Source organism: Ornithodoros turicata, chromosome 6 (genome assembly GCF_037126465.1).
Source record: "Ornithodoros turicata isolate Travis chromosome 6, ASM3712646v1, whole genome shotgun sequence".
Classification (NCBI taxonomy): Eukaryota; Metazoa; Arthropoda; class Arachnida; order Ixodida; family Argasidae; genus Ornithodoros; species Ornithodoros turicata.
Window position 1 is genome coordinate 60,020,851 of NC_088206.1, and position 24,057 is coordinate 60,044,907.

At 46.1% G+C, this 24,057-nt stretch overlaps 2 protein-coding genes across 5 annotated transcripts; one reads left to right on the plus strand and one right to left on the minus strand.

Moving 5' to 3' along the window:
• Positions 1 to 208: 208 nt before the first annotated feature.
• Positions 209 to 14,533, minus strand: LOC135396856 (ras-related protein Rab-32B-like). Of its 3 annotated transcripts, none has more exons than XM_064628060.1 (9): positions 14,243 to 14,533; positions 13,074 to 13,188; positions 12,828 to 12,860; positions 12,621 to 12,717; positions 12,497 to 12,553; positions 10,276 to 10,308; positions 10,163 to 10,190; positions 1,507 to 1,684; positions 209 to 1,442 (listed from the first exon to the last, which is right to left on the minus strand). In XM_064628060.1, exons 2-9 carry the CDS (start codon positions 13,177 to 13,179, stop codon positions 1,294 to 1,296), a joined length of 681 nt encoding a protein of 226 aa, XP_064484130.1. In that variant the 5' UTR covers positions 13,180 to 13,188; positions 14,243 to 14,533; the 3' UTR covers positions 209 to 1,293. The 3 variants fall into 3 exon arrangements, with proteins under 3 accessions (XP_064484130.1, XP_064484129.1, XP_064484131.1); XM_064628059.1 differs by lacking the exon at positions 14,243 to 14,533 and adding an exon at positions 13,615 to 13,715; XM_064628061.1 differs by lacking the exon at positions 14,243 to 14,533 and adding an exon at positions 13,536 to 13,572.
• Positions 1,079 to 23,287, plus strand: LOC135396854 (D-beta-hydroxybutyrate dehydrogenase, mitochondrial-like). Of its 2 annotated transcripts, XM_064628058.1 has the most exons (6): positions 1,079 to 1,200; positions 1,335 to 1,464; positions 17,758 to 18,155; positions 20,788 to 20,940; positions 21,037 to 21,242; positions 22,837 to 23,287. In XM_064628058.1, the coding sequence occupies exons 3-6, from the start codon at positions 17,822 to 17,824 to the stop codon at positions 23,119 to 23,121; spliced, it is 978 nt and encodes a 325-aa protein (XP_064484128.1). In that variant the 5' UTR covers positions 1,079 to 1,200; positions 1,335 to 1,464; positions 17,758 to 17,821; the 3' UTR covers positions 23,122 to 23,287. The 2 variants fall into 2 exon arrangements, with proteins under 2 accessions (XP_064484128.1, XP_064484127.1); XM_064628057.1 differs by lacking the exons at positions 1,079 to 1,200; positions 1,335 to 1,464 and adding an exon at positions 14,261 to 14,538.
• Positions 23,288 to 24,057: the final 770 nt, after the last annotated feature.

The following is a 24,057-nucleotide window of genomic DNA, read 5'->3' on the forward strand; positions in this document are numbered from 1 at the left end:
CGCTGTTTCCCGCGTATCAATTTTCTTCGAGGAGGAAGGAAAGGCTTTTCCTTCCTGCGTGATTTTCTTGATAACATTACGCCATAAAGGCAACTGCGCGGTTACAGAATGCAGGCTTTGTCGTGCTTTTGTGGCGTAACACTTGGACTAGGAACTTCAAATTATTTGTGTCGGCACAAGTGAAGAATGAATATACAAGAGAAACCAGTGGAATTGAGCAACCATTTTTTTTTATTCCCCGAAGTAAAATAATAAGCGTACACGGCTTCGTAAAACAGCCAAAAAACGTCATAAAAATGGAAGTACGCCAGCGCACTTCAAAAATGTAACATATACAATGATGTAACATGTAAAAACATGCAACAATGATGCCAGCATCATCGGACATCAATGATATGTGAATGAACACTCGACGAACAGTCTAGCCATTCTAATACAGGGAAGGTTCTCACACATTCAGTGTAATACTGACAGCCGACATGAGGTACAAATATAAGCGCCAAAACTGTGCAAGTAAATACATATTGAAGTAGCTGGACGGCAACACATTGCAGCAATATCACAGAGCATACGTGCCTGTCAGTTTTGACGCACTCATCAAATTCCACCTAATATGAGCATGTGTTCCAAGTAGACCATAACCCCAAAAGTAATTTCTAATGGAATGCGAAATATCTAACAACATTTTGGTTTGTAGAAAAAGGCACCCAATGCGACCAAAAACAGGTTGCGAAGTCTGACTCTACTACTGAAATTTCGTAAGTAAAGTGCATAACAGAAGTTAAGATCCATTCCAATACAAACTGCTGCATACCAAGCATGCGCAACGCGGCGATCTTCCCTTTGGCTGAGTGATTACAGCTAACAATGCAAAATTTACTGGGCCCTGTGCAGACGACTGATTTATTGCTGATTGCCTGACTTATTGATTGTTCCGTGGCTGCGATACTTCCGATACATGTGCATCACGAACGCATTGCATGTCAGAGTATTGAAGAAGAACAAGAGCTCCACATTGAGCGCCAAGCACTGACGTCACAGGTACGTGAGCTACTGCCATTGGTAATCGTAAGCACGTGACCCTTCTCACGCCGCAGACGTCAGAGGCGGATGAGTTTCGGTATTCGCGATGCCGATTTCTCTGTGGCTGTAGGAGCCGTCTGGATAAATCACTGGGACAGAATCGTCAACTTTGCAACAGTGAGTGTAAAGCTTAATATCGGGCACAATAAAAAGAAAAATATGATGATAGTACCTCCTTCACCTCCTGACATGGCTAAACGATGAACATGATTAGCGACAACAAAGAGATTTTTTCTTCTGTGGATTTTTAGGTGGCAGTGTCAAGCTCCGAATGGACGGGTCAGAGGGCCGCATACCCATCATCCTATCTTCTTCACGAAGCAGCAAGATGCGCTCAATTAGGAAATTCATCGCCTCGTCTGCAAATGAATTAAGCAGCAGGTAACGCTCAGTACGTTTTCGCTTATTCTTAGCGCTACTTACTTATATTAATGTTCTCTTTGGCCGATGTGAAGAGCCATCCTGCAAAACCATGTTCTTGACAGAAAGCTGACAGTGTTCTGGGATCGACGCATCCGAGGTCGCATTTGTTCGCGATCAGTATGACAGGGATAGGAAATCCGTTTTGATGCTCCACTTTATCCCACAGGTCACGTTGCCACTGTTAGAACAGAAATTAAAGGGGTTGTGAAATTTCACGAACAAAAAACAAATAAATAAATAGGTTGATAAAAAAATAACAATAATACATAAAATAATAATACATAAAAATAAAAAATAACAATAATACATAAAATAATAATACATAAAAATAAAAATAACAATAATACATAAAAATAAAAACTAAGAGAAAACGGTTCTTCCTGTCGAGACACTTTTGCACCAGAAGGTTTTCTCGAATAAAATAGCACCGATGGCACTTCGAACATATATCCACTTTTAGCGACGAAAATAAGGACACACGGTTAGAAACTGAATAGGAAAAAACAGGTCGCAACTTTCAACCACTTTTACTGGAATAAGCCGAACATGAAACAATCATTTCATGTTCGGCTCATTCCAGTAAAAGTGGTTGAAAGTTGCGACCTGTTCTTTCCTATTCACTGTCTAACCGTGTGTCCTTATTTTCGTTGCTAAAAATGGAGTTGTACCAACCGGCCCTACTCTTTCTGTCGAACATATATGTTTTTCTGTTTGTTTTTTGCTAGCACTGATGTCATTTTTGCCGGCGGGTTACGCGGCAAGGCGGACGTCCTGTGGGAAAGAGCATGTAACTAGTACTGGACGACTAGTTACCAAAAATGCATTAATTAACTTGTTAATTACATGTTTTTCGGCGAAAATGCGAGACGGCAGAATTGAAGGCCACCATTATTTGAATCTACCCTCTTTCTCAAAAATCCTGAAATGAGCAGGTACTTTGAGATATACGAGGGTGGTTCTATAAGTTTCCGGCCCGACCAACTTTTAATAGTCATAGAGACGAAACGAGTGTATCACTTTTCGACATAGTCACCCTTAACTTCGATGCACTTTTGACACCTTTCAACCAGCATTCTTATACCTTTTAAAAAATAGTCCGAAGTTTTGTTCGCAAAATGCTGGAAAACTGCCTCTTGCACCTCACTATCGTTTTGAAATCTCCGTCCTCTGAGATCCCTCTTCAAGTTTGAGAACAGGAAGTAGTCACTCGGTGCCAAATCTGGACTGTACGGTGGGTGGTGGATTTCTTCGAAGCCGCACTCCTTTAGTGCAGCCTTGGCAACAGAAGTCGTGTGGACAGGGGCATTGTCCTGGAGCAACCGGGCACCTCGACTCAACCTGCCACGCCTCTTTTCCTTGATGGCGTCTCGCAGTCGGTGCAGGAGTGAAGCATAATAAGTCGCATTCGCTGTGGTGTTCCTCTCTTTGAAGCCGATGAGGAGGATCCCGTGACAATCCCAAAATATTGTTGCCATGACCTTCTTTGTGGATTGTGTGACCTTGGCTTTTCTTGGGGGTGCTTTCTCCTGGTTATCATAGTAGAGCACCATAGTCTCATTCCCTGTGACAATGACTTCAATATTTCTTCTTCGTTCTCTTGACAGAACTCCAAAAACTCTTTGGCACAGACGACGCGCTGTTGCTTTTGAGCTGACGAGAGAAGTCGTGGCACCCATCTCGCACTGACCTTTTTCGTATGAAGGCCCTCACCGATGATGCGAAAAACGGTTGTTTTGGAACGCCCCAGCTTTTCTGAGATTTCCTTCACCTTCAGACGCCTGTCGCTCAGCACTTCCTCCTCGACAAGAGACAAATTTTCTTGTGTCACCACTTCCACTGGACGACCATCGTGTGGATCATCTTCAATGGACTCTCGCCCCAGTCGAAACTGCTTAGCCCAGTCTTTTACCGTTGTGTACGACGGAGAGGCTTCCCTGTACACGTTGTCCAGTCGCGCTTTAATTTCCTTAGGCGAAAGTCCCTCTTTTGTCAAGAATTTTATCACAGCGCGGTACTCGATTTTTTTCCATTTTAACTGAAGCGTGCACCTTGGCTGTTTGAAATGCCGCTCTCCAACCGACAAAAGCATGGAGAGGGTTGAGGGTGGTGCTCCGGCCCTCCAACAGATGGCGCCACGCCTCCTTAATCGCATTTTCAAATTCGCGCGCATTTTCTACCTCAGGCCGGAAACTTATGGAATCACACCCTCGTAAATCGTCAAACTTTGGTATGCAGATGAGGCGAAATCAGAACTACGCACTTCTCGAGCGCAAAAGAGGAAAAGGGCTTTCGCATCGGAGGGCGACGTGTTTTGCATAGCGATCGAGCGGATTGGAATCAAAGCTGATCTGTTGACCAAATAGACGGCTTTCCGGTCCAGATAAAGTCGAAGCGATGTTGTTTCTGCTCTCAAGAAGCAGGCTTGTACAGCTTCGGACAAAGGTTTACGGAACACAGTTTCTCCATTGGAGCGACACCCTAGCGGCAAACAGGAGCAGACACACATACGGAGATTTGGATAGAATAGACCTCTACCCGAGGAACGTTATCATGACGTTGGTAGACAGAATGAAACCGGAACAAATCGGAAGGGGAGGGGGGTTGGGATCCACGAATGGGCACTTGTTCGCTGCCTCCCACTGAAAGAAAAGTAGGACCGAAGGTCGCGTCCCTTTCAGGGACCATCGTAATCCCCTCAAGACCGTGGCTTTCGGGCGCGACCTTGTTCGCCCCTAGCTTCTAGGGTAGTTCAACTCTACCAAATTGGTGGCGCTGTCGAACACTATGACGTCATTTGTCTACAAACAGGGAGAGGTCTATAGCCGGTCACCCGTTTCTTATTCCGCCTTTTCCTGACACCTAGCAGGGGTCTGCTCCGATGAAGAAATATGCCAGTGCCGTGTTCCGTAACCTTTTGTCCCAAGTTGTACGAATTACTGAGTACAGGGTAAAACTGTAGCTGAGTAGAGTTCCAAATACACAGTCTTGGAAAGTACTTAAAGGAGTACAGAGGGCCATCCAAAAAAAAATTTCAGATTAAGACATCTGATGAAAGTGTGTGTGTCATTATACCGAATAGCGCGAAAGGTATTGACGTGTGCAATTTGTTTCCCAGAAAAAAAACTCACATAAACATAGCTCCGCGCCTTCACCCTTAACTCGCCACTCGAGCTATAACGAGGATGAGGAGGTATGATGGCACGTCACCGATGACGGCATAAGGAGACTCGTTCTCGTTTGCTGGTCAGTGGGGGTCAGCGCATTGTCCCTTTCCGCCGTAAACCTGTTTTGCCAGTTTTCCCGGAGAATTGGGGATAGAAGGAGCGGCCGAAGCATTACCGAGCAAGGAGAAAGGCTTTATCAGAACCACGAACAGCCGAGTAGCAGACGACAGCGGAGTAGCAGACAACATTTCTCTAGGCCAATCAGCGAGCGTTCTCCTTATAGCGTCAGCGCGAGGTTCCAGGCAGATCACAGGCTGGTACTGCTCTTCTCCACCGTTGCGCACGGTCGCTTTTTGCGGCGTATTTTAAATTCAATTTCTGCGATAATTATGACTCTGTGGTGTAAATTACTTCGCATGGTGCATCTTACTGGCAAACTTAACAGTTTTATAGGAAGAAAACTGGGTGTTAAAAATGACTTCTGTGCTACTTTAAAATAGAGTATTAAATACTCTTCACTCGTTACTTTCAAAGATACTTCAGGGTGTCTACCAAATTGCGGCCTTCAAATTCACTGACCTTTCCATGTTTTCACTGACTATTTAAAGCGAATTCCCCCGACCTGAAACAAAAGGGAACTTGGTGCCTGCTGCTACGTTTTGATACAGATCTCTCATAAAATAGATCATATATTGAGTATTAATGAGGCTGCCCAGCTTTTCTGCCTGTGAGCTTGTCGTATTGCTATTATCACATCAACGTTATTGCTGCGATGTGGCCTCTCAACCACACTGATCGGCACTCGCGATTCGCTGCGCATCGCCACGGCACTTGTCTGCGATTTTTCCTGACTTGAGCTGCTTTTTGGCAAATTTCCAGGACAATCCAGTCGCATCAAAATTCCCTGACAATTCCCGGTTTTCCAGGTTGGTAGACACCCTGTACTTGGACGTCACGGTTGGAATTGGCTATCAAAGAAATGCGAAGAGCCCGAAGTTGGAAATGGCGTTACCAAACAGCTTTATTAGCTCGCAGGAACAACCGCTTTTCAATATTACTATCCGGTAGCCTGCCCCGTTTGAAACAGTTTAAACAGATAATTAAACATTTAGACAGCTTAAACAGATAATTAAACGCGTATGTGAGCTGTAGCTTGGAGATACGAACGAATGCTCTACAGAAACAACAGAATTTACTGTAGTTTTTCTCCTTATTGTTGCTTTAACCTCATAAAAAGGTATTAATATTTTACGTGCCACTCTTTCGCTACGGCTTTCGGCACGGGTCTTCTATGTCACCTGAAGGGGGGTATCAATCGTTTACCGGTGCATCCTTCAAGCAACACATCACTTGCGTTTGCTGACCAAGAGCGAGGGAGGTACCGCCTCCTGGATGCCGGCCAATAGGAGGACGCGGAGGGCAAGCACTTCCCAAGCCTCTGCTCTCGCCTGAGAGATGGTGCCGCGTTACCGTTGTTTCGCGTGTCGCAAGGCTCCTGCTGTGGCGCACCAATCTAACCAACAGCTTCGCGCCGTTCGTTAACCGGCGTACGCGCAACTCCCGCTTGGCCTCGTTCCCATGTTGATGGACGGCGAAGCCGTTGGTTAGATTGGTGCGTCATAGCGGAAGCCTTGCGACAGGCGAAATAACGGTAGCTACACTCCTGTCTAAGCTTTGTTTAGCAGTTGGTTAGATTGGTGTGCCATGGCAGAAGCCTTGCGACACGCGAAACATCTAGGGAGCCTCCATGTGCGTTCCGGAGCGGAGAAGCCGCAGCAACCCATGGAGGCTCCCTAGAAACATCCTGCGCCATCTCTTAGACGAGAACAGAGGCTTGGAAAGTGCCTGCCCTCCGCGTCCTCCTATTGGCCGGCATCCAGGAGGCGGAGCCTCCCTCGCTCCTGGCCAGCATACGCAAGGGTTGTCTGTTCAACGGAGGTAGCCAATAACGAACGTGCTTTCAGCGGTCGTAGCCATGCAGACGAACGACCGTCATCTGCGAGTAGTGATTGAACAACCCCGGGTACTACTTTAAAATAAAGCGCAAGACTGTCCCTCCCATATATTCTCGAGACTGATTTTCTGGAAAGCGTGTCGCACTTTTTGTCTACAGATTCAGGTCTACAGGTTTTAAGTTAGCTGCAATCATTTGCGAGTTCTTGAATTCCACAACGGTGAATCGCAGTATCAGACGAATTCCGACTGTGTATGTCCACGTAGCGAATGAGGGAGAGGAGGCAACGAGCAGGCCTTCTGTACCTAGATGGCGTTGCTATTGGGCGGATGACGTAACGTCAGAGTTGGCTGCCGAGGGAAGGAGCTTTTCTGCATCCATGGGAATAAAGGGCGAAAGACACAAGAAAAGCACAGGATACGGCGCTGGTAGCAACGTAAACAGATTTAATCAACACGCTCGTCGAGTTTTTCCGACCCGTGAGATTGAAAGCTCTCCTTCGCACCAGGGTCCGCTTGGACGAAACTGTTTCAGGGAAATACTCAACGAGTTTTTCACTCAAGCATTAGTACACTGCGCATTGAGTGAAAAACTCGTTGAGTATTTCTCTCATACTATTATGTGCAAGCAGGCCCTGCCTATACCTGAAGCTCCTGTCACTTTTTGAGCTCTCTGGCCAATCACGAGCCAAAATGCAGTGCGTTATTAATCCCAGGTTATCCCAGTGCTGTGTATCAAAAGGGAGTCTGCCCATTAGCAGGAGCCTAAAAAAAGCAATACTATACTTCAGCTATATTTAACTGGGTGCCGCCATTTTAACTGGATTGGATAGGCTGGCAATGGATATCCCTAGCGACCCACCACTTGCTTGTATTACTTGTATTGTATCACCGCCATCTCGATGGGGAGAAGCATGCCGGGAAGACGCTCAACGGCAGAAGCGCTCGCTAGCAGAACTGATTGATCGGCAGAACCGCTTTTAGGTACAGAGACGATTGACGGTATAATCGTTTAATTACGAATCACAAGTAGATGGCATAAAAACGGGCAAAAATGCGTGTATAAATAAAATTCCGTAATACAATGCGAAATTAGCGTTTTTCTTGCCATTTTCTCGGGATCGCGGTTATTGCGAGGCCTATAACGACGACGAAGTAAAATGTTATTTTCACGAAAATATCGCTACTGAAGCGTAATTTAAAGGCGATTTCCAAGATAGTTACAAGAGAATATACAGGGTGTTTCATTAAAAATGAGCCAAAGTTTAAAAAAAAAAGGTTTATCGAAACACCAAAAAGACGGACTGCATAGTCTTACAAGTGATGTAAGGATATTCGAACTAGTTTTCTTTTGTAATGAATTAATTTAGTGAAATTAACTAGTCAGTTCTGTAATTATAAGGATTAGATCCGAAATGGCAACGAGAAAGTTGTAGCGGGCGATACAACGACACGTAACACGTTGACTGCAACTTTGTACCTCTAACGGATCCCTTTTTTTTTTTTTGCTTCAAAGTCTAACTTTCGGGTTTGCAAAAAACCGACGCGGAATCTCGCGCGTCTGTGGTAACTCCCTCTACAACTTTTCATTGACATTTTGGCTCTAATCCTTATAATTAACAACTGACTAATTACTTTGAATTAATCAACTGATTCATTACAAAACAAATAGTTTGAGTATCCACACACCACTCTATGCAGTCCCTCGTTTTCGTGCGCCGACACGACTCGCGCGTGAGGTCTCGAAAAAACCCCCGTTGCCCTTCTTCTTCCTTCCTTGAGCTGCAGCGGTGTACATCACGAATCACATGACCAGGGGAATAAGCTACATCACGACCTTCCCTCATTCTTCGATACGCCCTTTCCAAGGTGGAGGATTTCTGAAAGGTACGCCGAACAGAGGGTGCGTTTTCTTATTCAACTCTGGCAACTCCGAGTTACTCCTCAGCCGGCGAAAAATAGCCAGAGCAGCCAGATTAGCGGAAATGACGTCATAACTCTGCGGCAAAAAATAGCCAGAGTAGCCAGGGAGCATAGCTGGGCGAAGTCACTCATGAGGGCCCTCATGAGTGCCCCTCACCCTCACCTCACGCCTTTGAGGTGAGGGTGAGTGAGGGCAAGCCCGCGATCTGGCCATCCGTGAGTGCACTCATGAGGTTCTTAACCCTCATGAGGTCTCCTGTGAGTGCACTCATGAGGTTTTGCCCCTCATGAGACCTCATGTGAGTGCACTCATGAGGTCTGAGGGGCGCCAGGTCTGTGTGAGTGAAGTCACTGGTGAGGCCTGAGGGGTGTGAGGTCAGTATGAGTGCATTCAGAAATGAGGTCAAATGACGCTTACGAGACGTGGGCAAATTATGAAGGCACTAGTGATATGGTTCCAGCTACCGGCAGGGTGCACTTTAAAGGGCTGGAGTTCCCGTTTTTAGCAATTTCCTCTATGTCGCGCTGGGAACACATCCAAGCGTCCTGAGCTGACGGATTAGTCGGTGATATGGTTCCAGAGACCCAACTACACGCAGTGTGCACTTTAAAGGGCTGGTGTGCCCGTTTTTCGCAATTTCTTCTACGTCGCGCTGCAAACACAGCCAAGCGTCCTGAACTGACGGATTAGTTGGTGATATGGTTCCAGTGATCCATCTACCGGCAGGGTGCACTTTAAAGGGCTGGTGTGCCCCTTTTTAGCAATTTCGTCGCAAATTTTTAGCAATTTCGTCAATTTCGTTCCCAGCGCGACGTAGACGAAATTGCTAAATACGTGCACACCAGCCCTTTAAAGTCACACAGCCGGTGGTTGTGTCGCTGGAACCATATCATCAATGCCTTCATAGTTTAATTTGCACACGTCTGGTATGCGTCATTTGACCTCATTTCTGAATGCCCTCATACTGACCACACACACTTCAGGCCTCACCAGTGACTTCACTCACACAGACCTGGCGCCCCTCAGACCTCATGAGTGCACTCACAGGAGACCTTATGAGGGTAAGGCCCTCATGGGTGAGGGCTTTCGTTTCTGAGTACTGTGAGGGTGAGGGCGAGTGAGGGCCTGTGCTCGTGAGGGCGGTGAGGGTGAGGGCGAGTGAGGGCATGAGCCCGTGAGGGCTGTGAGGGTGAGGGCGAGTGAGGTTTCACCAAAATGCCCACCTATGCCAGGGAGTAGCGTCGCGCGCTGTACGTCATCTGCGCCCGCCGTTCTTCCGCAGGTGCTCATTTTATTCGTTGCGGAACACGCCACAACAACAACAACAACAACAACAACAACAAAAAGAATTGGGGGGAGTGGGTCACCTCAGTGCTGCCTTCTTTCAGTTTTATTGTAAGCCGGCACTGCTTGTCATTAGCTGGTGCGAATTACACTTTCGAGCGCTAGAAAAAAAAAAAAAAAAAAGAAAGAAGGAAAGAAAGAAAAACGTCTCTTGGGCGAAGCGATATCAAGTTTGTAATTTGTGGAGCGATTCCGCCTCGTGAATGTTTTAACCTAGCGAGCAATCTACGATGAATTTCCGCACGAAATTGCTAAAAAAAGAGCGACGTACCTTCAGCACGGAATGTAGCGTTGCTGGCCTGAAAATAAAAGTTGCGCGATATTAAATTAGACGGAAAATCACGTATCGTGCGAACACTCCGAGGAAAGAGTAAAGGTACCAACCGTGTTAAATCGTAGACAATAATAGCTGCTGTGCTGCAAAAAGAATGTCAGTGTAATTATCGGTACCGAAAGGATACAGCGCGGACTTGCTGGTGCATGACGAACAATGGACAGGCGCCGGGAGACACGGAACAAGAGTCCCCGCCAAACCTCATACCACACATTTCAGATTTTCTGCGTACATAACTTTGGTTTAGGTCCTCAGACACAGCAAGGTTTGTTTATGTCCGATGGATATCCTCAGAATATCTATCGGACGTGCGAATCCGTTAGGACATTATTCGTACATCCAGAGGATATTCGGTGTTGTCGGGGGCTCTGTTGCGTTGCATCGTGTTCCGTGTCTCTTTCGGTCTCTGTCCATTGTTATCATCGGAGACAGTAAGCATAAGTCGGCACTTTTCGAGATATTTATTCAACATCGCATTACGGTAACTAACTCACAGCGAATCACATCACATCAACATCGGTAACGCATCATTCGACATCAACATCGCAACCCTCCAAATTGAAAACCCATAATTGGACATCAGTTTGAAAACCCGCCATTCAACATCGGCATCACATCACATCATAGGTAGGGTTCCGCGTTTTCGGTTTTAACCGAAAAACATACGCCGGGCAAATTTTCCCTCATTCGGTTTTAATCGATAAACCCCGAATACAGAGATGGACATGACAGGGACATGACAGAGATAAATTGCTGCACATGCCCAGCAAGCTGTTAATGCAGATCAGAAAACCATACAGAAATACGATGGCTGTGAAAAATGTCCGTTTACTTTTTCGTAAGCCGTTAACCAGTAAACCACAAACATTCCGGCGATGTCCGTGCAATATCGTGAAAAAGATATTTGGATATGGGCTTATTTCAGAGAGCCTGTAGACGACACATGTACGTCCAGGAGGCTTAATTTGTCCCACGGTTCTCCACATTCCAGTAACGTCGCACAGACGTCACCACAGGATATTTGGATATTCCCAGGATGCGGTTAAATCCCTGAGCTTGTGTCAAGGTTTGATGAGTTCTGTACGGAACGGCCTCCCCTTAATTGGGCAGTAGGGTAACCAAGGCAGAAACCAATTGAATATCCCACAATACATGAAGAAAAACCTTTCCAGGAACTGTACTGCAAGCAATACTGCTCGGCGACCGCAACGGTCAACCAAAGCAGACCGCGTTAACCAAGGTGCTCTCACCCTAGAACAGCAGACTCCCTTTTGGCCTCATCTCAAGGAAGACCAGAGCAAATAGATGATGTTGATGGCGTGAAACATTTGCAACGGTGAGGGGGTGCGACTTTGCAAATAACATCTGCAGTGTCAAGGTATACCCAATAGCGTTTCTAACATACCTTCATGTCAAATACCTTGTTTTCAATTCAATCAAGCTATGTGATTATCTGCTTTGTGGAGCTGTAAAAGTGATCGAATTCCTCTATTATGTGACGAGTGTTGCACACAGACAAATGTTTTGAAAGGAAGGCAGCACGCCGACGATAGAAATACATAGCGATTTTACTAGTCCCCCATGTCTAGTTTTATCTTGCTCTCAGCACAACAAAAAAGTTGCTGCCGGAACATGTCACAAACGTCAGAAATTTATCCGTATATCTCCAAACGACGTCCTGGCGACGTTCCTGTAACGTTCAATCCATGGATATCTCTGAGATCTGCAGGCTACTTCTTCCTTCAAGCATCCAAAGCGCGATATCTTGCAGACGTATCCGCGACATCAGATATTTACCGAGTAACACCGAAACGCGAATGTCGTTCTGGGACGTCCCATGAATATCGCATGGATATCCTGACATTCAGGACGTTAGCGACTATGTAGGGATGTCCTGGGGATATTGGAAAACGCCACCGCAGCGAACAACGCCATGTTGAATGAATGTCGTTGCATCGTGATTTCTATTCGCCGATAACTGTCATGTAAACCATAGACAGGGCAGAAAAAATATCGAAGAACGCCGATTACGTGAATATCGATCAGTAAACACCAAAAACCATACGCCGAATACGCCCAAAAATAAAAACCGAAAATGCAGAACCCTAATCATAAATAAATAGGTCACCACTCAACATGTTGCAGGCCATAACTAATCATCACATCATTCCCCATGATGTGGTGGTGAATTATGTCCATCATGTGAGTGAATTTCGCTCACCTATTACAGAAGAGTACTAATTCAGTCAAGGAGAACACGCAACAACTCACGCATATTTGTAGTACACACGAGTCATGTGACCAAAACGTTCGTGTCCCGCGATGTCCCTGCAACGATGCATTAGAACGCCGTAAAGTCGTCGGATCCCCCGTCCATTGTAATTTCGAGGCTCACCATAGTTGCAGCGTGATATGTTTCTTATTATTCCACACTAGTTCTTTCACGGAGAAGTCAACACCGATGGTTATCTTGTAACTTTGATGAAACATACCTGGGTAATGTTAAAACAAACGCAAAAAATGTATCGGGATATGCTTTAGGACAGTTTAAAAAAAGTTAGAGGCTCAGTAAGAAATTAAAAACAAATAAAATAAAACTCACCTTCTGTGTACCGCCGAATTAAAGAGGTCTTGCCTGAAAATTACGGGATGGAATTTATATCCGAAAAAAAAAAAAAGAAGAAGAAATTGAGAGAGATATACTAAGAGTGTGCGAGAAAGAAAGAAGGAAAGGAAGAATGAATGAGAAAGAGAGATTACATTAAACATAGGTTAGGAAAAAAATATAAGAGTAAAGGTTGGAACTTTGAGAAGCCAAAGTGAATGAACGAGAAACACTGGAACTCACCAACACCAAAGTCACCGACCACCAAGACTTTGAAGAGCAGATCTTCGATATCGCATTTTCCGAGGTCGTATGCTCCACTCAACCCGTTTTCGTCTTTCGAACCCATTGTTCAAAACTGGAAAAGAAATAAATATTTCCAGGAAGGCAGAAACAAGCAAACAAAAGAGTATCAAAAGTAGCTGATCGGCTGTTCGATTATGATGGACAAATAAGTCGCCGCTACTCTTTTCTGGGTCAACCGTCACAGAAAAAAATAAAAATAAATAAAAGGAAAAGAAAGTAAATCTGCTCTCCTCATGCCATTCATCTCCGTGCATTGTGGACACCTATAATATGGACGGTCAAGCATTCTGCACGAACAATAATGTACAATGACATTTGCAATAATCCTACATACGGATAACGGTATGCAAGTGGACACAAAGGACGCTTATAGCGACACAGTTAACTTGTAAATCTCACCAGACACTGATACACGATTTCGGTTTCACCCCGTGCGTTGAGGGAAAAAGTATGACAAGCATGCGGGGAAGACACTTACACAGGATTTGCGCTGTCACAACGCCGAATTACGAAGCATATCGGATACAACGAGCGAAAGAATCCGCCAACAAGACACGGAACAAAACACACGTGCGCTTGTTAGCGTCTCTCCTCGTATGACTCACCTGGAAACGAGAACAACCAATCGGATTGCGCGTTGGAGCTACCTGTCCCCCCCGTAGCCGCGACAAGTTTTTTCAACTGGTGTGCAGGTGGCGCTATGCATCCGCGCGTTCGACTTTAGCGAGTTCAGCGGAAAGCGAGTTGAAACGCTGAAACAGGTGCCCTTGGACTGTCGCATGAGGAAAATAAGAAAGATAAAATCAGCCGCTCTTGCGTGAAAGATTGCGTATCTGAGCCTGTTCTGCTCCTGCGGGAACGATCGTCTGCAAACCGGACTACAATGCGCATGGTCCGTTTTGCTTCTTTGGTTCAAATTGATATATTAAACGACAAAATTCGAGAGAATTAATAATGAGACGATTTTCCCGCGCAAACGTAATATTTCCGGAAGGACACCAAATGCTGCACATTGCATCCGATATGCACATACAGTCACAAATAAAATGTAAATTGTCGTTCACTTTCGTCCAGACCCGAAAGAGTTGTACTCCGCAAGTCTTTACCTGACACCTTAACCAGGCTGTACGAAACGATAGCAACAATCTTGATTTGTGGCACCACTTTTTCCGGAAAGCCCGTCGTTGTTGTTCTGGCCACTGTACGAGCATAAAAAAACAGAAGCGAGACGAAATGGGGAAAGGGAGCGAGACCATGGGTAACCTGTTTGGCTCCCGGTCAGTGAGGAAAGTCCTCCGTGGTTGCTCAATGGCTTTCCGTCCGCGCTGAACTTGTCGCTGAGATTGAACATGTGTACGACCTTTTAAAAGACCGAAGGTGGTCAGAGCTGAAAGTGAAGCAGGTATGTGATATGCGATTCGTATTTTCATTTTCGAACGTGTACGTTTTACGTGTGCGTTTCCACGACGATGCTGTCACGTGTGAGGCGGTACATCACGCAGCTGTTTGTCAACCCCTGGTGGTTTTAAGTTGGTTCAACCCGCATGCTCGTGTAGTATTTCTTGCACGTGCTCGAGGACAGTCCAGGAGCGAAATTCCGTGAAGGGTTGTGGAAGGGTTCTCTGGGGGAGAAAGAGGTTACAAGGGTTTGGTGGATTTGTTTGTTGTTGGGTGTTTTATTGGCGGTCTGACAGCCGATGTGGTCGCGTTCCGGGAGAATGGTTCGTGCAGGGCCGACTTCGGTCACTGTCATAAACCTAGCCGACATGACGCAAGCGGAAAATTATTCGATCGTCTCGATGCATAATGAAGGAACAAACACGAGGTGCCTTCGGGGAAGGAATATCTGAAATAAGACAGAAAAGTTAGGTATCTCTTTTTTTTCTTCTTTTTCTTCTAACTATACTTTGACTGAAAAAGTCACTCCCATAAACGTTCCAAATCTCAAAACCTGCGCGGACGAAAAATGAAAATAAAGTTGCGGGCTAATTCGTGCTGTAAAAGTGGTTGATTTCGTGCTCTTAATAATTCACGAATTCGAGTGATGGAATGTTGTACGGAGTTGAGGATGAGCGTGCAAGGACGAACCGATACGTTCAAATCAGTGTGACGTCTATGTCCAAGGCGCCGCCAAAGTGTGCTAAACCTCAGCTAAAATAGCGCTCTGTCAGTTCGTCGTCGCGGAACTCATTATGTGAACCAGCGCCATAGCCTATACTGGGTAAAGACATACAATCGACTGTGGTAGCCAAGCTTGTGCTGAAGACTGGGACATGGTGTGTTCGAGTCTTACCATCGGCGGTGCTGTCTGAGGTATTTCCTTGGGTTTTCCGGCATACTTTCCAGACGAATGTCAGCACAGTTTCCCCCGAAGCCGGCCCAGGACACACATAAGCCCCCACTGTCCTCTCTCCATCAGTCCACGTCTGTACGCAACTCATAGCTAACACGGAGTAAAAAAAAAGAAAGAAACAAAGAAACATTCTGCACTACTTCACATTCCCTGTACGTTGTTCTATCGCCGTTACCAATATTTCGCTGGACCTTAAATTCGCGGAAAAAATTACGATCGCGATATTCGCGAAAATTGCTACTTTCGCAGTAATAACAATGATACTAAAAAGCGGACCACAAAAAAGGACGACGGGAAAGTTTATCGTATACCGAACGAGGACAAACTATTTAAATGCATTAGCCATTACGTCAAACATTTCGCAAACTCCAGAATGGAAGGTCCTTATAGTGCTCCCTCGTGATATACATCTGCAATTTTCCACGCCTGTACCGCTTTATCTACCCCCCCATACGATAATAACGCTCCCACTGAAAGGGCGCCGCGGCCTTCGTCGAAAGAAGACGGGGAAAATAAAGAGTGCAATAGAGAAACATTCCGTTCATTCTGTTTCGCTTAGGAACGTTCCCTTCCGTATACTGAATTTTTTTCTTTTCGTCCAGGACTTCTTCATTTCCACGAGGCAATTTTGGTTTTTGATACCGCGTTTTTATCATAAAGGGTCTTCCTGCATGTGTGTATGTGCACACATATAGCATGAAGTATGCATAAAGCATGAATAGCTGATGTCAATTCTCCGGGAGTAAATGTCGTTCATATATTCGAGTGAAAGTGGCTCTTTTCATAAATTCGGCCTCGGGATCCGTGCGTTTCTCCGGCGATATAACTGATATTGTAATGTCTCGGATGAGACGCAGAAACACGAGCCCTTTTGTAGGTCGGGCCCAAGGCGCGTGCTGTAACTGAAGAAAGTTTCACACGTCAAGACCGTCTGTGCACAGGGAGCATATGTACGCATCTACATCATACACTATATGCCTCATAGGGTTCCGAGTTTTCTGAGTTTTAATTTTGGAAAATTCGGACGGTGTTCATCGGAGTTTTCAACTTTTTGGATATTTGGAGTTTCTCGGTGGATTAAAAAGTTTGAAAAATGAACGGCGCGGATTTCGGAGTATTGCGGAGCAGTCATCGCAGAGACAATTCAAGGAAAGCTTTGCAAAAGTGTACTGGGACCACACGATGTAACGCACGGATGTTTTAATACCCAGAGCTATTGAAGTACAAACAAGCGTATTTGCACGAATTGTGAATGGTGCCCAGACTCAAAATGAGTAGCAGCTGTGACGAACACAGAACTGTTCTGTGCCAAACTAGCCCAGTACCCGGGGCCAAGTAGAGTCACTAGGGTCGAGGATACATAGAACAGATGGGACAAATGTGTGTAGTATCCTCCTTTTGGGCCATTCAAGCGTCCAGCGACCCCAAAGGAGGCAACCACTTCTGACCTTTTTTTAGTTGTGAATCAGTTTGAAGTCGAAAACTAGGTGTGGAAGAAGGGGAAAAAAAGGAAGAAGGAAACGGGAAAAATCGAAGTTTATCGGATAAATCCGAAAAGTCAGAAGCCTACTATACGTACACTCTATAGGGGGGCGAAAGGAGTAATTTTAGTCCTCATCGGGAGTAAATGCATTGTCACAACCATCAGTAGCTTTCGGGACAAAATGCACGGAAGTTTGTGAGAAGTTTTTGGATGGTTTACAGTCCTGTGGGGAGTATATTTCACGGTGTGAGGACTATCAATTGCAAAGCAGGGGTGCAACTGCTCCCCAGTTGACTGGTATCATATCTAACATAATATACTATGCATACAAAGCGTACTCTGCGTATGTGCACCTTGTGTATACCATACTTTACAGAGTATGGATGGACGGACGCACGAAGAAAAATATGCGCTATCCGATTAGCTATACTATACTCACACGAGCGACATATTCCATACTCAAGCGGAAGATGCGCAAAACGCCAGAGCTTTCTGCTGCTACGTGCACGTGCAAAAGTGCCCAACACAAACGCAATAAAACACAAACCATCATCATCATCATTTCTAACCATGGGCTATCCTGCGGCTCATCCACAATATGTAGCAGACGACAGGGCCGATGGTGTCGTCTGCTATGCGCGAAGTATAAGGCATGACGGAACTTGCGCCCAATGAGCAGTTTTTTGTTCATTGTTCCGCTTGAACATTTATTGGGGATGTCGCTCGTATGAATACATGGATAGATAGAGCACCATGTATAAGTGCATATACGCTGCCCATTTCAGGAGTCATCACAAGTCCCCTACAGGAGAGATGCCTAGTCGACAAGCCAGAACGGTTTGATAAAAGATGGAATCCATGTGGCCCGCCGCCTTGCTCCTAGCACCGTTGGTTGCGTATTTTATCGCTGTAACCGTGCAAAGACGACGGCGGTTCGACCAGCTTAGCGGAACTTCGAGGCGCCTCCTAATCAGTGGCTGTGATAGTGGCATCGGACTGGAACTGGCTCTGCAGCTGCACGGGGTGGGCTTCACTGTCCTGGCAGGTTGCCTGTCAGAAGATAGCGAAGGGGCTCTGAAGCTGAAATCCATCAGCTCGCCGCGTCTTTGTGTCGTCTCTCTTGACGTCACGGACGACGCAAGCATAGACGCAGCACTTGAAAAAGTTGGAGCATGCGAGCATGGTAAGCAGGATTTGGCAGTGTTGTACGCAATAGTATGTAATATACCTCTACCGAAGAAACGTCACCGTGACGTAATCATGTCGTTGGTAGACATAGCGAAACCGAAACAGCGCGGTCGGAGAACGTCGCCGTCGCCTCTGTTTATTAAAGGAGTACAGAGGGCCATCAAAAAATAAAATAAATAAAATAAATAATAATAATAATAAAAAAGATCAGGTTAAGACGTCTGATGAAAGTGTGTGCGTCATTTTGCCGAATAGCGCGAAAGGGTTTGAGGTGGACAATTTGTTTCCCAGAAAAAAACTCTAATAAACACTCCCGGTATGACCAGGAGGAGAAGGTATGGTGCGTGCCACGTCACTGATGACGGTATAAGAACTCGTTCTGGTTCGCCGGTCAGTGGGGTCAGCGCCTTGACCCTTTGCCGCCGTAAACCAGTTTTGCCAGTTCTCCCGGAGAATTGGGGATAGAAGGAGCGGCCGAATCATGATCGAATCAATAGCAATGTTTTTTCGGAGCCCCGAACAGCCGAGTAGCAGACGACAGCGAAGTAGCAGACGACATTTTTCTGGACCCAGTCCATTTCAGGAAGAAAAGAAGGCTGCCATCCAAGGGTTGCATCGTCTTGAAAGTCAATGTCGTTAGAGTCACTTAGTGACTCTAAATGGCGTAATCCTGTGCGGAATGTGCTTTGTTATTACGACTTTTTAGTTCGCGCTCGCTTTGTATAGAGACACCACGTACGCTCCGAGAGAAACTCGTGGCCTTCAGGCTGCTGAAGATGGAAGAACCCGGTAGCCATCTCTAGAAAGGGCCACCGGAAAGATAGGGCTACCGGTACAATGGAGTAGAACAAGGCCATACAACTAATAATATGTAGGGAATTGCATAAAAGTCCTAGAATATAAAAAGCTATATTTAAACGTGGCTTTCTTGTGCCTTATTGGTTTTTTGCTATAGCAGTTTCAGTCTATCAAGTTGGCGGAGTTGTAGTATCGTATGACGTCATTTGTTTGTGAACAGGAAGAGGTCTACTGGTGGATTCCCACTGGCCCTTGGCAGTGAAGGCCCAGTGGGAGATGAGGACTTCAGACTTCCTACCTGGTATTGAAAGTCTTCACCCATTTTCCTTCTTTCTGTGAAAGCAGTGTTCTCCGTTTTACAAGCCGAGAGGGCTACCAGGTGTCTCTGCTTTGTCGATCACCAGTGGAATGGTCGTTGATATAGCAGGCACCCCTTCATTTTCTTGCTCTATATCTGTTCCGCCTTCCATCTATGCAGCCTATATGACGGGTTCCCTGGGATGCTGCGTATACACTATTCCGATGTCGTGGACCTTTTTGGATAGATACTCTCCTATAGCCATCCTCCGGTGCTTGTGCGTGTAACGCCACGACAACTATACGATAAGAACAAGAGGAAAATGGGAGGACAGTGCAACGCGAACTAGGTTGACCCAGGCAGTTGGCAGCGAATGTCATGTTAGGCCGTGTTCTTTGTACTAATTACATCACATCACGTATCACGTTCCGGTATTTTACACTTGCGGTCCAAGTCCAAGATCAACATTGTAGATATTCTGTCAGAAAGCGCTAAACGTAACACATTCCCCGGGATTAGCAACGACACACGACAAAGGGTGACAGTTCAAGGAACCTGATGGACCCTGGTCTATCATCTCTTCCACCGCAATTGTGCCATTTCCTCGGCCCCGATCTTCAACTTGTCGTTATCCCATAACGCGTCACTTCGGCTCGTGATTCGCCACGAGCTCTTGCGCGAGCCAACCAACGCTGCTTTTGAGCGCGCGAACTTTAAATATAACTATAACGATCGCTATGTGAAAGTTGAAGATCGAGACCCTCGTTCCGCTTCCATTGGCCCCTTGCGGGCCTGCGTTCTGCCGTCTCAAAACGTTTCAAGATACCTGCGTATTTCTTCTATGTGAGGGTAAACGTGCTCTCTTGCTTGTCGAAGAGCTTCTCCGACAGGACTGTTCCAAACCCTCTTATATACCACTTTTATTTTTTCAAGGTTCCCTAGCTCCCATTTGGAACTTGCTGGTTTATGGCTATCACAAGCATATGATCTACGTACACTCAAAGAAAAAAAGGTCGAACTTCCTACCCAAACTGGTAGAACGACAATACATCGACCATTTCCTGCCAATCCAAAGGCGCCTTCTCCTCCGCGGGTACAAGCGGTGGCGTCCCTTTTCTATTCTCATCTCTCTCACGTTTGCTAAGGAAAAAGAGTGCAGAATTTCCTACCCGCTGATAGAACGGCAGTTCCTACTCTGTGGTTTGTTTCTGCTCTGCAGTTATACCCAAAAGGTAAAATTGGTTTGAGTAGATATGTGGTTGAAATACAGTTCTACCGAGATGGGTAGAAATTTCTACTTTTTTTTTTCTTAGAGTGTAGGAGCTCGGGATAGCTTTTGAAATCACTCAATGCTTTCGCACATCAGGTGCCATGAAACAGCTGGACGCACCAGTGCGTCCTACGTTTACGTCTTTTTTTTTTTACTTCTAGTCAAAACTAATCTAATCTAGCTTTCTCGTTTCCTTTCCCTTATGAGAGGCGATAAGTAAGAGTAGTATATATTGAAGGCTTCTATTCGTTTTCTTCGCAGGACTGTGGGGTCTGGTGAACAACGCTGGTGTGTGCATCATGGGAGAGTACGAATGGTTAACCATCGAACAGATTGAACGCCAAATCCAGGTGAACCTCATGGGAGCACTACGCTTAACGAGGGCATGTTTACCCTTCATACGCAACGCAAAAGGTAAGGCAAAGCCTCGCAGAGACCCACATTATGAACCATCGCGACGGTCCGTAGTGCGTATAGTCATTTCAGTTCTTTGGTTCTGGTTATTGGCAGGTCGTATCGTAAGCCTAAGCAGCGTTCAAGCCACACAGCCGTTTCCAGGACTGTCTGTCTACAGTGCATCAAAAACAGCGTTGGAGAGCTTCTCGGAAGGTTTGAGTGTGGAAGTAGCTCGCCATGGCGTCCACGTGGCAGTTGTTCAACCAGGGGACGTCGTCAAGCACACCAGTCTCATGGAACGACAAAGAAATGAGTATGAGGTGAGATACCGTACTGTATTCATGCGCTGTCGCGTTGTTTAAAGGTACTATAAAGCAGTCGAGGTGCAACTTCATGTTTTGTGAGCCCTGAATTGTGTACGTCCTCAGGAATAAAATGCCGCAAAATTTTCTCACATAGCCGTTATAGCTCCCGAAAAAATGCAAATTTAAATCTACTGGCAACACTGTGGCGAAGCAGACCGACGAAACGCCAACTCCGCCAAGTACGGCGGCGAAAATGTCTCATGCGCACGACTCTGGGCCAAGCAGAGCGACGTACGATAGCAGCGCCACGGTGCTGAAACAAGGCCCAGGTATAGACGTTTAGCTACTGAGTGCAAGATTCGGCTTTTGTTTAGTTCCTTTCACACAAATTACATTTTCTCGTAAGGCAGTATTTTCAAATCCCAGCAGGAAAGCCATCTGTTTATCGGCCTCCTTGTTTACAGGGTTGCTCGACAAATTGAGGGCTTCTTCCCACCAGGCGTCGCCCCGACATTCTTGACTGCGTTTTTATTTACAAATTAAAAATACTTAGAGTAAACTCCTGCGCATATTATTTGTTGTGCTGAACCTTTGAATCTAGCACTCTCACGTCATGCTGATTGCATAGGTTCGACCTCGACTGCTTTATAGTACCTTTAAAAACAGGGCGTAGGTATATACCCAGCTGCGCTGTAATGGAAAAGCGTGCACGTTCACTAATGCGGTCGTGGCACGGTTCTCTCAGGCTCTTGGGTGAACAATGTTGATAATATGGGTGGATTTGTCTCTTGAATATGTACCGAGCAAAATACTATGTCGACGCGATCCCGTTATTCGAGGAATCGCTGGCATACAAGAAAGGCGCCGTTGCTCTCTCACTCAGTTCTCTGAAGCATAATACGTATCATCGTAGAAAAGGTCGCGCGTATCTGTTCCCATGGTAACTGTCTGCTCCTCCGCAGGAAAATTTCCCGTTTGGCGTCGCGCTCCGTCTATTGAGCTTTGCAGAACGCATTTTTTGTTTTGTTTTTATAAATGTTACCACGAAAGTAGCGTGCGCCAGAGTCAACGATGGCTTTGTGTATTGAATATAGGGACTATATGATAAAGAGTACATAAAACACGATCGGAGATGGTTTCTCGACCCCTTTAAATGACCAAGGAGGTGAAGGAATGAAACTCTGTTCCGTTCATCAAGCACGCTATCGTGACCTACTGTGTATAATATTTGCGCAACATAATTTACAAAAACATCTGCAGAAAGTAGCCATCGGCTCTGCCCGATCTCATAGCGTGACGTCAGCGGACCCGCGTGGCAGTGCTCCGTCACCAGTAAATCTCGTCGGACCTCCCAACGGAACTGCGCACGTCAGGAAGTGACGTCGACTTCCCTCGTTCTCTTACGCGCTTTTTGAAGGAGGGGAGGGTTTCTAGAAGGTGTGCGAATCAGAGGGCCTCCCTCGCGCGCCACAGGACAGCTGATGTCCTGCACTGCTGTTTCACTGATCCTTGAAGTATAGCAGTTTGGATGCAATGTTTCTCGTCGCGAAATGCTGCTCCCTAGAGTGCAATTTTACGTTTTGAGGTATTTGTACCATTTACCACGCAGGTCATGTGGAACGCCATGAGTGAAAGCCAAAAGGAACTATACGGAAAGCAGTTCAAGAAGTACCAGAAGACTGTCCTAAAGAACATGGGGTATTTCAGCCCAATCCACCTGCGGAACGCCCGGGTGTTTCGTGACGTTAAGCACGCCCTCTGCTCTGATCAACCTCGTACCAGGTACGACGCGACGGACGCTTGGGCGATATTTCTACGCATCTTAGCGTTATCGCCGGCGATTGTTAGCCGGAGCGTGCTGGTGATGGTACATCATATGTCTCTGAAGTCGTGAGAGTGGACTTTCTGTACGTTCTGACTTTTGAGTGATCAGCGTGGACCCCGTCGAGGGTCGATGACGATGGACATTGGAAAAGTCAAGGTCGTGGTGACGTGATACGACGAACGGGTGTGAAAGGTTGCATTCCAAAGTATATGTGCAATAAAATCGGTGTTTTGTTCCAAGCATTAGTGCCTACTGGAAAGAACATGTGTGGCACCTCGAATGTACAGGGCATTCTTTTTTATCATTAACACACGGGGTGTGTGCAGAAAAAGTAGCCCCACGTACATTTACGCACGTCCTGCGTTCCCTGCATACCGCACGACGACGCATTTGTGCGAAGGAGAGAGAGAGAGAGAAAAAAAAGATCGTAGTAACCAAACTCTGCCTGACAAAAAAGTTATTCATGCAAACGATGATCCCCGTGCATCCCGAACTGCCTATATGCAGAAGTGAACATGGCGGTCACGGCCTAGGTGCGCCTAGCTGCCGCTAGGCGTGCCGCATTTCGTTTCGGTTTCTGCATAGGTGGCAGCCCCAGCAGTCGGGCGACGCAACTGTGCTACACTGGAATATCCCATTGGAAACACACGGAGCAATGTCACGCAGAGTTTGGTTACCATGATTTTTGTTGTTGATTTTCATCGCATAAATGCGTCGTTGTGCGCCGCCGGAAGTTCGTACGGTATGCAGGGAGCGCGCTATGTGCGAAAATGTGGGGCTACTTTTTTCTGCACACACCCTGTACTTTAAAAAAACAAACAAACAGCGAAAGCAGCACTGATGCCATTTTTGCAGGCGGGTGATGAGACCAGACGGACATCCTGTTGGAAAGCGCATGCAATTAACTACCGGACGACTAATGAATTAGATGCTTTCGGGAAGATGCGAGACAGCAGGAATTGGAAACAATCATGATTTGAATTCCCGCCCTCTTTCCTAAGCATA

Coding starts and splice junctions, on each gene's coding strand:
- LOC135396854 (XM_064628058.1), top strand. CDS start 17,822: ATGGAATCCATGTGGCCCGCCGCCTTGCTCCTAGCACCGTTGGTTGCG. Junction 18,156..20,787: donor AGTTGGAGCATGCGAGCATG/GTAAGCAGGATT, acceptor TTTTCTTCGCAG/GACTGTGGGGTCTGGTGAAC. Junction 21,243..22,836: donor GACAAAGAAATGAGTATGAG/GTGAGATACCGT, acceptor TTTACCACGCAG/GTCATGTGGAACGCCATGAG.
- LOC135396856 (XM_064628060.1), bottom strand. CDS start 13,179: ATGGGTTCGAAAGACGAAAACGGGTTGAGTGGAGCATACGACCTCGGA. Junction 12,554..12,620: donor CATATCACGCTGCAACTATG/GTGAGCCTCGAA, acceptor GCATCGTTGCAG/GGACATCGCGGGACACGAAC. Junction 1,443..1,506: donor CAAAGAGAACATTAATATAA/GTAAGTAGCGCT, acceptor ATTCATTTGCAG/ACGAGGCGATGAATTTCCTA.